Genomic DNA, 14,750 nt, shown 5'->3' with positions numbered 1-14,750 from the left:
GATTGGGCAGTGGATTCATATGTTGCATTCGATTGTGGAATGCCCCGAATTTAAGCAAATCGTGCACTAGATTGCCTGGCGAAAATGTCGTTCCTCGTCCTGAGGTAACGCTCGTCGTAATGAGGACATGGAAAACCTTTCCTCTTCTTCATCCAGCTCGAGCTGTACTGCTCGTTCTATGACCATATCGGTTGTTTCTCCTTTCACACTATTGTTGTTGAGCATCGTTCGTATCGGTCGTCGTAAAGCTACCAGAAATGTCTCCCGAGCCTCGTCCTCCGTCGGGCCCTGTTCTAATTTCCGTCGTAGATTTTGGAAGCATAAACTGAAATCCGCTACCGTCTCGGCCGGCAACTGTTTAATTGTGTAAAACTGCCCGAGGATTTTGCATTGCGGCACCCTCCGATGAAAAACACGTAGAAAGGCCAACTGCAGCTGGTCAGAGGTCGTGATTGCTGGCAGATCCATCTGCGAATGCCAAAATATCGCTCTCCCATCCAGGGTTAATCCGAACTCTATCATTTTGGACTGGTACGCTACTCCTTCGGAAAGGCTCTGCACCATGTGGTTTGCATTCCAAACATTAAGGAACAGTCGAATGTGGGTTGCGGCATTGGTTTCGCTATTGAAGCGGGGATAAGAGAAGGCCATGTTGGATGCTATGACGGGCAGAGAAAGACCACAGTGCTTATGTGGTGAGCACGCTTCCTGCTTGTCGTTGAGGTATTTGGGGAGCGAGAAATCATCTTTGTGGTCCCGACAAGTATCACTGAGGTCACTGAGGCGAGGTTTTTGCCGTGCGCATTCCGCTGCCTGGCGTGTGATGGAACGTGTGATTGGTCGGTCTTGTCGTGTTGGTTCTCTGGGGCGTCTGTAGCTAAATATCCCTTCGTCACGGTTCGTCTGTGAGGAGACACAAATCACCAAGCGTGCCAAAAGTGTTACCGATTAGGAACACGGTCTACAGTCAGTCCTTCGACCTAGACCTCAAAGTGACTGTGTTGCAACAAATGGTACCGTCGTAGCGTAATACTTAATGAGATACCTCCCGTATCCTAGTAGCGTATAAGGGAGACGTCTACAACCGAACTCCTTAGACAATGGACTAGTAACCACGCTGTCACTCACGCCTACGCTCTTACGACTACGCTACACCACCAAGAATCACAGACACACAGTAGATTAACCACAGATACGCATAGGGATCAGAGAAGATAGAAGTCTATTAAGATACGCTTTCTGCATTCAAAATTACACGCGACCTCTATCAGAGGATTTCTGCCCTTTATATACACATGGTCTTTTAGCCGTTCTCGCTTCCCACGTGAACCGTTTACATGTGTTACGTTTTTACTATATTCTATATTTTTGCACTCCTGTCCGTCGGTTACTATTCCGGCGGACAACACATATAGCCTTTATGCACACGAAACATCCAATAATAAGGGTTAATCATAATACGCAATTGAGGTATTGACCTCTTACGCATACGACACCAAACGCATATCATTTACAAAAAATCGAGGTATTGACCTCATACGCATACGTAACATATGTATGTGAAAGTAATATGCAATTGAGGTATCAAACCTCTTACGCATACGACATTAATCACATATTAAATATATGTGAAATGAGGTATTGACCACATACACATATGTAAACGTTTTATACAACCAATTAATTACCACTACAACATCATTGAATAAATGAAAAAAAAAAAACATATTGACCATATACATGATTAGATGGGAGAAGAAAAAATACAAAAGAAACAAGAAAGAGTTACCGAAGTTCCTTTGTTGATTGCTATCTGGATCAAGGTTGACCGCACGTCGATCGATCACCATCCATCAAGAAGACAAAAACAAACAAAGGAAACATTAGAAACATAAGCTTTGATACCAACTATTAGAGTTATGATCTAAAGTAACCATATGATAAGGATAAAAGATAGATAGATAGAAAGGAGAGAGAGAAGGGTGTCGATCCACCCGACCACCCCCGAGCGAAGGGATTGAGATGGACTCGAGCCTCGATCGGCATCCCATACCACCGCCATGGCGTCGAGTCGTACTTGGTGTTGGCACGCTCGCTACAAGAGTTGACCCACCACGAAACAGAGTCTCGACGTAGTCAAGATATGATGAAATGAGGGTCGCTAGGCCTCATATTTATTGCGATACCCAAGGCCCCCAAGCAAGTTCACACTTGGCCTAACGGGTTGTGTCAATCTTGAGGATTAAAAGTATTCCTCCCCTTCTTTACACTCTCATTTAACCCTCACACTTATCCACGTGTATAGAATACTACGGTAAATTCTCACCGCGGGATATCATATGGTCATGCCCGTAACATCATTGTAAGAGTCGCCAAACACAAGGATATCCCCCCAATACGTTTCTTCATCTTAATCTCTCTCACTCCATGTAAAGGCCAAACACAAGGTTGGGAATATTGTGAAATGCACAGAGAGAATCCAAACTAGTTTGCCTTGCATCTTACTTCATGCTCAATTTATAGTTGGATACATAGATACCCATTTGGGTTGGTTTGGCTACATGCATGCTAAAAAGGTGGCACAAAGGAACAAAGGTGTACACCACCGCATGAAGGCATGCACTTGGTCAAAAGGTACACCACAATATTAGGCCTCATTAGGTTATAACTTGTTAACACCAAATAATATGACATTATTTCCCTTAATTGTGACCTAATGTTATGTTGAATTTTGTAGCTGAGTGTTTTTTTGTGCGCCACCCACCGTAGCATCACCACAAATTTGTTATCATGTTGATGATAGGGAGACAATCTGTCTCAATTATCATATTGGCATTAATTACATAACCAAAATGATCAATTTAGGTCACATTTTGTCTTTTCCCACTTTAAATACAACCGACTCCCAATCTTATGAGAGCCATTCAAAAATGACATGCGCTTATGTTTTGGTATGATGAGATAAATTAGGCCGCATGTTCTTTTTTTTCTATTTTTAATGTGTGATTGTGTGGGCATCAATGTGATGGTACATCATGTTCGCCTCAATATCCTACAAGATGTGACCTTTGGCATCAATTTGCCACCCTCAACCATAGTAATAATGTATCTCCATTAATACTCCAACCTAAATCTACGTTAGGATATTCTCCATTCATGTGGATGCCTTCAATTTATGAACAAGTAAAGCAGAGTCTCAATGTTTTCCTCTAAATGCATATCCAAATATTCTTCAACATGCCATCTTGCAAACAATTTCTAGATGACATTCAATTTCTCATGCGAACCTTTCTCCTTTGAGGTGCAAATTTAAAGGCATTTTGCTTGCTCCCAATATGTACGTATAAACCTCTTTGAAGGGCATAAAAATTAAATGGTTTTCTTCCAATTTCTCAAAGCATGAGTACAAGGTTGTGCTCAGAAACCTCTAAATCATGGCCTCCTGGCTTCAGCCATATCAAGATACTATATTTTCTATTTCCCACCTTCGATTGTGCTCAAGTGACACGTGTTCTAAAATTCTACATATTGGGTTGTGCTAAATACCATTCCCTCAGTGAGACACTTGCTCCAAATGTGTTGACTAGGTATGAAAATGTGATGTATTCAAAACTATGAACCATGCAATTGCCTCCTCTTCATAATATGGTATTGGATAACCTTTACTCTAAAGAACCAGGCAAGTGTAGCATCTTGGGACTACAAGGTATATTAACAATAAATTTGAGAAATGTTCAGGTGTGGACGAAAATCCTTTGAAAAAAAGTTCAGGACTAGTAGCAAGCCATTTTCATCCCATCAAATTTTTCACATAAGGGCAACTTCATCTTTAATCACATAAATTGGCAATGTACCTTTGTACTCACATTTACATCAATAAACCAATGAGAAAAGTTTTTAATCAATCACAGATAAAAAATAAGCCGCCAAAACCGAACTTGACATTTGAAAAACAATATTACGAAACGTCAGCTGCAAAAAGGCAAAAAATAACTGTTAGTAGCAAATCATATGAATAGGTTTGGTAGTAGTGTAACAACAAGTAGCATGGCCTACCGTATTTATGATACAACAATAATCATGAATCACGATCGCTGAATTTAGCCATTAATGAACCTTGAAACCTTTTCTCATTAACAAATATGCAGATAAACATTGCCGTCGATCTCTTCCAGTAAACCGCTTCATCAGCCTAAGTTCTTGCTGACATCCCACATCCCCGACCTTTCTTAATAACTCTACAAATACATAAATTAATGAAGTTACTAACCATGTAAGCATTGTAAATGCAACAAACTAGCTAAACAAGCAAACAAAGGCATGGAATCATGAAAAAGTATGCATTAAGTATATAAAGCCAATAAACAACGGGACTAGAGAGTCGCATAAAATGTATGGATGACCATGTAAATGCAGTAAACCAATTAAAGAAACCAATTTAGAGAATCATGAAATGTGCTTACGATGGAGCTAAGATCCTTAAGGTTTTCAAAGGTTGACCAGTGTTTGTATCTGTCACATTTCCAAATATGTCAACATCATATGCCTTTCCATATGTTCTTGGCAGCCCTCGTCTAGAAAGAACCTCCAAGTCCTTCTCGTGAAGCTCGCGACCATTCACGCAAATTCCTGTTTTCCCACCCGAACAATCTCGAGCAAGGGGAAAATTGAATTCCTCAATGGATGGCTGCCATGCGAGAATATTAAGTTCAAGGACCAATGTTCTATGCAAACTTCTGTGGAAAAGAAAAACCTAACATCTATAGGTTAAACCATCGAGACTCACCATAACTATGCCTTGACATGGTCCACCCATAACACCCCAAAAACCAGCTTTATAATCATACCTACATCAAAAGCATATTATCACATCATTCATGGGTAAGGATGGAGTGGCCTCATTTAACCCCAATTCATGGACAACGCTTGCAAACTGCAGTGGATAGTTAGTTCAAGATGATTATAAGGTTAGGATTGAGAACTGATAGTTTACGGTTTAGGATTCAGGGTACAGGGGTATAGGGTATAGACTATAGGGCAAAAGGCATAAGGTATTAGGTATAAGGTATAAGGTATAAGGTATACGATATAAGGTATAAGGGTATTAGGGTATTAGGGTATTAGGTATTAAGATATAAGGTAAAAGGCATCCAGTGAAGGGTAAAGAGTAAAAGGTAAAGTGTTTCTAAGGTATAGGATATGTAGGATTTATATTTCGAGTTTAGGGTTTGGGCAACATTCATTAACCACATCATCTTATTATTTTGTAACATTTTCATGCGGATTTATCGGAAACAGCTTACATCGCCACATTTGGACAGACAAAACAAGAAAAAACGAATTTGTAGAAAAGACTAACCAGTAAGTTCCAGGATGTATGATTCCAGCTTTTTGCTGAGCCAGCTCGATCATCTCTTTCTTTAATGTGTGGCCATTGACTATGACTTTACTATTTCCCCCTCGGAGATCTTTAAGAGCCTTCATCAACCCACCATAAGAGCTTGTTCCTCCTTTACTTGCGTCTTCAGTCGATGATGTTATTGACATTTTGCTTCTATTACCTTGTCCCGGATTATCGATATGATGATACAAAGAGCTCGCATTTGATGTTGATCTAGTTGTGGTGGTATACTCTGGCTCTTTCGTTATGGCATCCACTGATATACCATGATCCTCCAGATGAGTTGACTTACTCATAGAAGTTTGGAGTAATAATCTCTTATACGAGCGAGGACTCAAATCTCGGAGACTACGAGTTAAGTGATCGATGAGTGGGGCACCCGGAGCTATCGAACGTTGGCGTAATTCCATGGGTTGGGATGCCATTTCCTTGTTATCTTTATTGTAAGATTCATGATGGGACCTTTGTGAACCCGAAGAAGAGTCGTCCGAGAAGTCATCTTGTTCAGGTTCAATATGCTCAAAGAACCTTTGGGGGCTATATTTGTATAGATCCCCATGAGCTGCAGAATCAGTACTCTTGGCACTCTTGAAAGATGAGTTGAATAGGTCGTCGTGATGTAGACCATGGATGGACTTGCCACTTCTGAATGACATGCTAAATAGATAATCATGGCTAGAGTGTCCATTCTTGGAAGTTACGTTGATGACTTGAATCGGAACATAGAATTTGGACACTTTCTGGCACGCACCACATTGTAACTGCTGTCTGAGCCCTGCATTTGGAGGAAGGTATAAGGGTACTCGGAGAACCTCGTAGCAATGTTTACACATAATGTAAGGGGGGCCACCCTTACAAGGTAAAGGTGGATAACTTTTGGGCATCTTGAGGGATGGTTCAGATGGTTTTGCGGCTCCGCGCTGCTTCGATTGGCCATCCGCATCAATGTCTGCAATAACCGGTGTAGAACAGGCTTGTGATTGAGGCGTGATACATACGGATGACTCGTGTGTACTTGAACTCGGAGAGAGTTTCGGATCCTTTAGATCGGAGACATGTGCTTTACGAATTGGGCCCGTGCTCTGTTCCACATGGTGGGTGGACGAAATGACTGTCGCTGGTATAAGAATTTGGTAAGGAAGTTGAATATGGTAGCTAATCTCACTACTTTGCCCCACTACTGAAATCTCTTCAGGTTTACTACCCAAGCTACTAGCTTGAGTATCCCCTCCTTCTGTGGTGCGCTTGATTTCAGTGCTCAGGGTTCGAGTTCGGCGAGATTTTGGAGTTCTATTATAGTCACTTTGTTGCTCTATACTGTCGCGTCCCGGGCCTTGTGAATCACTACTCCCTTCTCTTCCTCTCCATACTAATGCAGCTTTTCCCGGTGAATCATTTACTCTTTGCATCTCAGCCTTCCGTGGGGTTTCACCTCTTTCTAAGACATATTCGGAAGGAGTCATCACGCTGGAAGAAGACAATCCTTCCACATCCTTCTTCGGTGGATTCCCATATAATCCATCATGCATATAAAAATCCTCATCTGGCTCCACTGTTAGAGAATCAATCCTAATATTCTTGTTTCCATGTTCTGGTTGATTTACAGTGTTTCTTTGTACAATTCTAGAATGAAAATCTTGTTTAGATATTAGGTTTACATCATTACAACTCCAACCATCTGGTGGCGAATGCTCTTCTTGATGGTCCATCTCATAACCTTCATGATCACTGTTATCATCTCCATACAGATCCGCAATCGAATTTTCCCGGTCATAACGAATAACCCTTGCTCGACTTAGTTTACTAAGGCCACCTAAAGACCTAGGATTGTGATGAACCGGATTTGAACCCTTATCCATAGAAGGTACCGGTCCATGCCCAGAACTGCCATTTTCGGAAGACCGAATAGGGGAAAAAACACCGGAATCAGAAAAAGTAAATGAAGAAGCTCCGTTTGGTACCTCTTTGGGGATGGATGGTTCAGTGATGAGCCTTGCTTTCTCAGGAATTGAGTGGCCACTGAAGCTTTCCTCTCTTCCATTGAAGGAGTCTTCTTGATTCTTTATCATGTTCCCATCGCTAGAACCAGTGAAGGAACTGAAGTTCCTTGAATGTCCTGACCCTCCTTTACCAGCTGTCAGAGTAAACCAATGATATCAGAGAAACTGTCCCACCAAAACATTCAGTTACATACAATCTACACACATATAACAAGAATCATCAAGATATGTCTAGACACATAACAAAAGCATAAACATACACATTAGAAATGAAATGGAGTAGGATATCCAAGCAAATGAATGGTATTAGGAACATTTGGTCAACCAAGATTTGCAGTCCTATACATCTACAGTTGAAATGAAAATCCAAGTAAAATATATCCTATCAGGGAAGCAATGGTAGGCTAATCTTTGTCCACAAACACATACACATTGGAAATGAAATGTTAACAGTATATTCAAGTTACAAATACCCATTCACCTCGGAAAGGAAATGATATGAGCAGCATATTCAAATCAATGAATGATAATGAGAAACTAATCGCTGCTAGATGGCATCAAAAATTGAAATGGTACTATGCATACAAGGAAAAATAATAACAAGGCATGAATAAGTAGGTATGTATATCAATATCTATCTATATATGTATGTATGTATAATATGTGTGTATGTGTATGTGTATGTGTATGCGTATGTGTATATATTAAGAGAAACACTGACTTAGATGAAAAGATGAACAAACTGGGCATTGATAGACATTGGATCGAGGCTCTTCAATGCAAGCATCACACTTCGGACACCGGAAGCTTCTGGATCCTTCCAAATGGGGTTGGTTAGACATATAATATTCGATTAGAATCTGTGCTTTCTAGAGTTTCTTCCTGTTAACAAAAACCAAAGGAAGTAAGGAACTAGAAATTAGATTACTGAATAATTAATCAATCTTCTGATGCATTGATTTCTTCTAAAAACAAACAAACAAATTCAGTTGGAGGCACAAGTAGATCCTGAAAACACCACATTTCTTTGGAGTGTAAAGAAGAGGATTAAAACAAAGTGGAAAAGAGATGAAGAAAACAGAGAGGTTTGAAATCAAAACTTACAGAATATTAGAAGGAGAAAAGAGATCTAGATGTCAAATTAAGCAGTAGATTTGGTTTTCCCTTCTTCTCTTCATCGTTAAACTTATTTCATTTATTTATTCATTCACGGTTAATTGGTCTTGGGATAATTAAGCTTTGGAAGATTTGATGCCAAAAAAAAAAATTTTAAAATCAACAGAAGCCCAAAAATAAAATAAAAAAGGTCAAATCATCTGTTAATGGATCTTCTGAGATCAGCTATTGGAATCGATAGGCTTTATCCTTTTTTTGAGGGGGGGGATGTTTAATTTGAGGAGAAGATCGGATTCTGGAGGGTTACCATTAGAAGTATTGTGTGATAATGATGAGGTGGAAGAAGAAGAAGAAGAAGAGGAGGAGATCCAAAGGGTCCATACATCCTGAAACAGGGGGTCCTGTTTCTCTGCTGGATTTGATAATTTCTTAAATACAGGTATGAGAAAAGGTCAGCCATTCATTTAATTTGCATGTGTACTCTTCTTCTTCCTCCTCCTCTTTCTTCTTCTTCTTCTTCTTCTTCTTCTTCTTCTTCTTCTCTCTTTTCTCTGATTTTTTTATTTTATCTTTCTCCTTAATAATTTTCACACACAAAAAAAGAAAAAAAAAATACCCCTCACTGATTTTGATCTTGTTTGGATTTGTGGGTCCTTATTTTTGGGGTGTGGGTTTCTCATAATTCCACAAAATACCCTTTTTGTCCGATCATAATGCGTTCTTAACATGGGCGGGGGTAGGCTTGCTTTTGGTTCTTGGACATAACGTGGGCGGGACACCTGCGCAGACCCCGACCCCGACTATATCCATTGGACGAGGTTTAAGAAAGAAAGTAAACCTCTTTCTCTCACTCTGTTTATTACCCATGATGCTAACATTGAACAAAGCAGTTGACACTTCAGCACCATTGTGCAATCCCTGATGATCTCTCTCTGTCTTTTAATCGTAATTAGATTACCCTAGTGGTAAATTGTTACGTTACGAGCACTCAAGAGGTCATGGGTTCAACCCCTACATTCCATTGTGGCATCTCCAAGCCCGATCTATATATCCATCAGACGAGGTTCTTCGAAAATCCTTGATGATCTTTCTCTCTCTCTCTCTCTCTCTCTCTCTCTCTCTCTCTACAGGGAAAGAGTTTGAAAATGTCTAAAAACATTTTCTTACAAAGTTTCTACAAGTTAAGAAACAAACGCCCTACACCCTCCTCCTCCTTGAGACGGGATCGCTTCCCATTGAGATCATGGCCATGGAAAGGGTTGTTGAATACATGGTAAATGAGGCCTTTTTGCAACGCCAATGTATCATGACATGGGACAAATGTGGTGGCTCACGCTTCACACATTATACTACAAATGTTGCACCTAACTACAAAACTATATTCTTCGCGGAACAAGGAAGTTGTACACGATACATGTTAGAGCCCATCCTGATATATGCCATTCGAACCATTGCTTCCATGTGACTTAGCTCGCACGCATTGAGATGTGAGATGGGGCGTTGGGGCACAAGTGATGAGAGTGGCCAACTATGCACACTTTGCCCTAAACAAGTTCGAGAGTCTGAGTATCACACTTTGATACAATGCTCTGCCTTTGATCATATTCGACCATGCTTTCCACATCTCTTCGATCGAGCCCAATCCTTGCACGAATTTCTCTCACAACCACGATGTGCACTCTCGATTGCAACATTCATTGGTAAAGTTCTTGAACATCGAGAGTTGCTACTCACCTTGACACATATCACGTGAAATGTAATATTTTGGGTCTCATAGGTCATATTTGACCTCCGAAGACGATAATACAATCTATCTATCCTTTTTAATCGTAATTAGATTACCCTAGTTATAAATTGTTATACTACGAGCACTATATCTTCTATGAGTTCAAAACCCAATTTTCTCACCTCTTTATTAGATACTTCATCATCTATACATATCTCTTAGATGCCATTGTGGAATGTAAGAGTTGAACCCATGACCTCTTAGTCCTTATCGGGCAACCTTACCAACTAAGCTACATCCATTTGGGTTATTTTTCTCTCTCTCTTGAGTACTTGTTGTAGCAGACATATGTCTCTCTCTGATAGTTGGTCGGTCGGCTTTTGTGTGTCTCAAACTCTTTCTTTATCTGTTTAACATCTCCAATTCCTTTGGTCGACGTCTTTGACGTTAATGCTTCCATTCAGTTCTTTTGCGATCATTGTTACCAAACAAAATACTTGTTTCGAATGTCTGATAAATGCTTGGCCAGACTATATTCATACTTAATTCGTCTCCATCAAGTTTTTATTTATTGAGGCATCCCAAAAGGGCATCATAAATTTGATTTGTCAGCATTCTCTCTCCTCCTCAACTCTCATGTCATTCGTTGACTTCTTCAATGTATTCAAGAGAGGAAAACCACGAAATTTTGTTGACTTCTCATTCACATACCACAATTTTGGACTAAAAAAATATCAAATTTGAAACCTCCAAATTTTCATCTTGAAAGTTTGAGAATCATGAAATCCTCAACACTCGTGGGTCGACTTCTAACTTTTAATTGATTTAAAAATCTTGACATACATGTATATTATGATGCAACAGAACGCGCTTCTTTGATTATTTGCATTGACTCCTTATGCTTTACATACAATCCAAAGTCAAAGGTTGAACTAAACCTGGACAACCCCTAGAATTTTAAACAACGAAATACAGACAACCCCACTGTTTTAAATTTAAGATATTATTTCAAGAAATACATGAGATTCATAAATTTCAAATTTAATTTGGAACAACTAAATGAACATATATGAATGTGGTGATGATCAACTTCTCCCACCTGATGTATAGATATAATGATCTAATATGATGCAAGTTAATTTGTTATGCATTATTTCCAATTACATAGAAATACTTTTGCTTTGTGAATCTGGTTTTGACTGTGTTGCAATGATTGTCGTTAGCTTTAGCTTGAATGACCATTAACTATTTATATTTCTTCAAACCTTTCAACGTTTTTGTTACCTTGCAATCATCACTTCGTGCTTCAACACTTAAAATAAAAACCCACTCTCAATTTCATTGAATTGTAGAAGACTCAAGGGATCTGCAAGATTAACCACAATATCAATACACAAAATGGTTGGTTATCTTATGGGTGTGTACATGATTGGAAGATCAAAAAGTGTAACATAAGGAGTAAAAATGGGAATAATAGACATTCTTTATGTAGGTATAAGTACTGGAATAAGAGGACGGTGATTATTGGTCAAACAACCAACATAAGTGGCCAAAAGTGAAAGTAACAATTAAGAGTTTTAAGAAAGAAACAAGATGTAAATATTTCACAATAATAACCTAACTCATTTCTCAAGCGCTTTGTACAATGTCATGAGATGTTGATCTTTGTATGCTTGTTTTGGTAAGATCACTATAGGCTTGTCACTAGAATCATTTAACTAGTTGGGTGACTTAGCATGATGAGAAAGAGTGATCATCATATAATAAGCATGTGCTCCTATGGTTAGGATCTAGTTTTTTGCATGTATCATAGTGTTGGCAAGAGGTTTGAGCATTGGCTTGAAGTAAAATGTCACTCAAATTTTCCTTAACATCTCATTTGGACATTCCACATTTGAGTGTAACCATGGAGCAAACTAATCATCTTTGTCTTTCTAGGATTTGGAGATATGGATTAGCAAATCATGAGGGCACGTGGGAGGCCTATTAGACCAAGGCACGTGCCATCGATTGTAGACTTGTCATGCTGAAACACAAGGATATCCCCTCAATACATTTCTTTAACTTAATCTCTCTTACTCTATGTAAAAGGGTTGACTTTTGTACAAAATAGATTAGATCTTAGTTTTACACCTATCTAAGCTTACTAAACTCTATGTAAAATATAACCACCATGATGTTTTAATCTATACATATTTCAAAAAGTGATTGTAAATTGTGTTCTTGACATGAATTGGGCAATTCAAGATCATGATGAGAATTTTGGCATAAAATTTGAGCACTAGGAGCAAAACTTCACTCAAATTAATCCTAATTTTGTGAGAGGAGGGACTCAAAACCATGCTTTCAAGTGTCTAACGCTCTACTACATAGCCATTGCTATGAAGACATCGACAAAAAGTCTTCCAACTTGGAAATCCAAATGGTGGCCCCAAAAGAGGGGCCACCAAAAGGCATTTTTTTTACATGCCAACTCTTGCACTTTAAACAAGTTGGAAACCCTAAGGATTCCTTTCACATTTAAATCTCATTGGGCATTAGCCATTTCTACTTAATAAAGGGTGGTTCCCTCAAATTATAATGTAACCATGTTTCTTGTGTGAATTTTGCCATGTCATTAATATTTTAGATTGGAAATATTAAGCCTTATAGGGTTGTTAACACCAAGAATATGACAGTATTTTCCTTAATTGTGGAATAATATATGTCAATATTTTGGGTCAAGGAATTTTTTGTGCACTACCCACACTGCCTAGCATTGCTACATCTAGTATCGTACAGTTTGTTATCATGCACATGATAGGGAGACCTTAGACAATATGTCTCAATGATCACATTGGACCTAGTTAGATAGACTTGGTTGGTCTCGACTTCCGATAGGATTCGCCAAGCTCTCTTTTGATCAACATACAACCACTTTGTCATTCATTAAAACCTTTGTCCCCAAAAAGAATAATGTCATGAACCCTTTTCAACAACTTGGTTAACAAACAACCCAAAACCAGTTGAATTTGTGTCAACTACAATTGTGATCAATGTTTTGGATTTATGATTCTATCTTTTTCAGCGCAGGAGCATAGGTTGGCGTTACTTCAATTTTTGCACCGTGTGGCTATGTGCTTTAGATCATACCAATTTTTACCCTTTGTTATCTCACTCATGTAGCTCTAACTTGATGAGTAGCTCTAACATTGGAACCCAAGAATTCTCCTTGGTCTTTGCTACTTGAACATACTCCATATTTGAGTCGGTCATGTGTTTCGTTAAGCATATCAAGAACGAATTTGTTCAAGAAGGCACTACTCAAAGGAACTAACTCATTCGAGCATCTGCCACTCGAACAACTTGAGTAAAGAACTGCATGAAGAGGGTTACTCCAACATAGCCGCTACATGAGAGGTTGTTTCCTTACTGAAGGAGCATTGGGCCTTGAAACCTAAGTGTAGTTGCTTGCTCCACGAAGGAGTGTCAAGTCGAGCCATTGTGACGTGACACCAAACTTCTTTCTTCCAATCATAGACCTAATTAAACTTTGCATCCATGTGACCCTCACCCACCCAACACACAAACACAGAAGGCACAAAGTTTATATTCCTTAAATACCCATTTATTTTGATATCTATATGTATTTAAGGATTTACTAGTTGAATTGGTTTAGAAGGAAATGTATAAGCTTAGAACATATGGCTTTTTGTTATACCTATGTCATTGTGTATTTCAGTATTTAATGGTTGAATTCATTTAGACACTAACCCATGTCTTTTTTTCTACTACCTTAACACATAGGAGCACCAATGGGAGAATGATTTTACCAACATCAACCATCTCTTTTGTGACTACGAAATGGATAAAGTTCCATTGACTTCATTATTATAACAACGTGTTAAATTACAAAGTGACTCAACCTACATTGAAAACAATTAATAGTATTGTCGAAATTATATGAAATATTTAATTAGATAATAAGTTTGAGGTATCTAAAGATTAGTTCCATGCGAGACCAATCATTGACATGAGGAATAAATAAGTGTTTCAAGGCACCACAAATCACTACAGAGAGTTTGTTAATGCAAAGATTTGTTTTTTATCCCAAAAAAACCTCCTATTAGTTATAAAATTTTACAAATGAGAATTTTATATCCAAATCCCAGTAGGGACATGATAGTTCCTGGTTTTGTGGTTCGGTTTCGGTTTTCAACATAGATCAAAAAAATGTAAAATTAAAATTAAAATTTTTTAAAATTGATAATTTTTTTAATTTTTTTTAAGATGCTCCTAAAATGTGAGAATAAGGTCTAAAAATGAAAGAATTGTTTAAAAACAAATTTTTTAAAAATTTAAAGTTTAAAAATAAAATAAAATAAACTGTTTAAACCGTGGTTTCTGACTATTGAAACCGAACCAAACCATTGAAACTGTTAAGCCGTGGTTTTGCGGTTCGGTTCGGTTTGCCGATTGTTAGGTCTCCACGGTTTCGTGGTTCGGTTCAGGTTTCAAAAAATTTAAA

At 38.5% G+C, this 14,750-nt stretch overlaps 1 protein-coding gene across 1 annotated transcript; it reads right to left on the bottom strand.

Annotated features, from left to right (window-relative positions):
• Positions 1-3,814: 3,814 nt before the first annotated feature.
• Positions 3,815-8,623, bottom strand: LOC147860901 (uncharacterized). The gene is made up of 7 exons (XM_087323513.1): positions 8,506-8,623; positions 8,123-8,283; positions 5,360-7,535; positions 4,787-4,847; positions 4,464-4,687; positions 4,057-4,238; positions 3,815-3,972 (listed from the first exon to the last, which is right to left on the bottom strand). The coding sequence occupies exons 2-6, from the start codon at positions 8,241-8,243 to the stop codon at positions 4,193-4,195; spliced, it is 2,628 nt and encodes an 875-aa protein (XP_087179639.1). The 5' UTR covers positions 8,244-8,283; positions 8,506-8,623; the 3' UTR covers positions 3,815-3,972; positions 4,057-4,192.
• Positions 8,624-14,750: the final 6,127 nt, after the last annotated feature.

The sequence above is a fragment of the Azolla caroliniana genome, unplaced genomic scaffold, assembly GCF_043228905.1.
Source record: "Azolla caroliniana isolate FFs.n. ecotype wild unplaced genomic scaffold, voAzoCaro1.0.p SCAF_8, whole genome shotgun sequence".
NCBI lineage: Eukaryota > Viridiplantae > Streptophyta > Polypodiopsida > Salviniales > Salviniaceae > Azolla > Azolla caroliniana.
This window is presented reverse-complemented; position numbering and strand designations above follow the sequence as displayed.

What these genes read in the sequence shown, in the direction of transcription:
- LOC147860901 (XM_087323513.1), bottom strand. Translation starts at nt 8,243, where the DNA reads ATGTCTAACCAACCCCATTTGGAAGGATCCAGAAGCTTCCGGTGTCCG. An exon ending in TTGTTCATCTTTTCATCTAA is followed by an intron (nt 7,536 to 8,122) that starts GTCAGTGTTTCT and finishes TTACTCTGACAG; the next exon opens with CTGGTAAAGGAGGGTCAGGA. An exon ending in TTAAGGATCTTAGCTCCATC is followed by an intron (nt 4,239 to 4,463) that starts GTAAGCACATTT and finishes ATGTATTTGTAG; the next exon opens with AGTTATTAAGAAAGGTCGGG.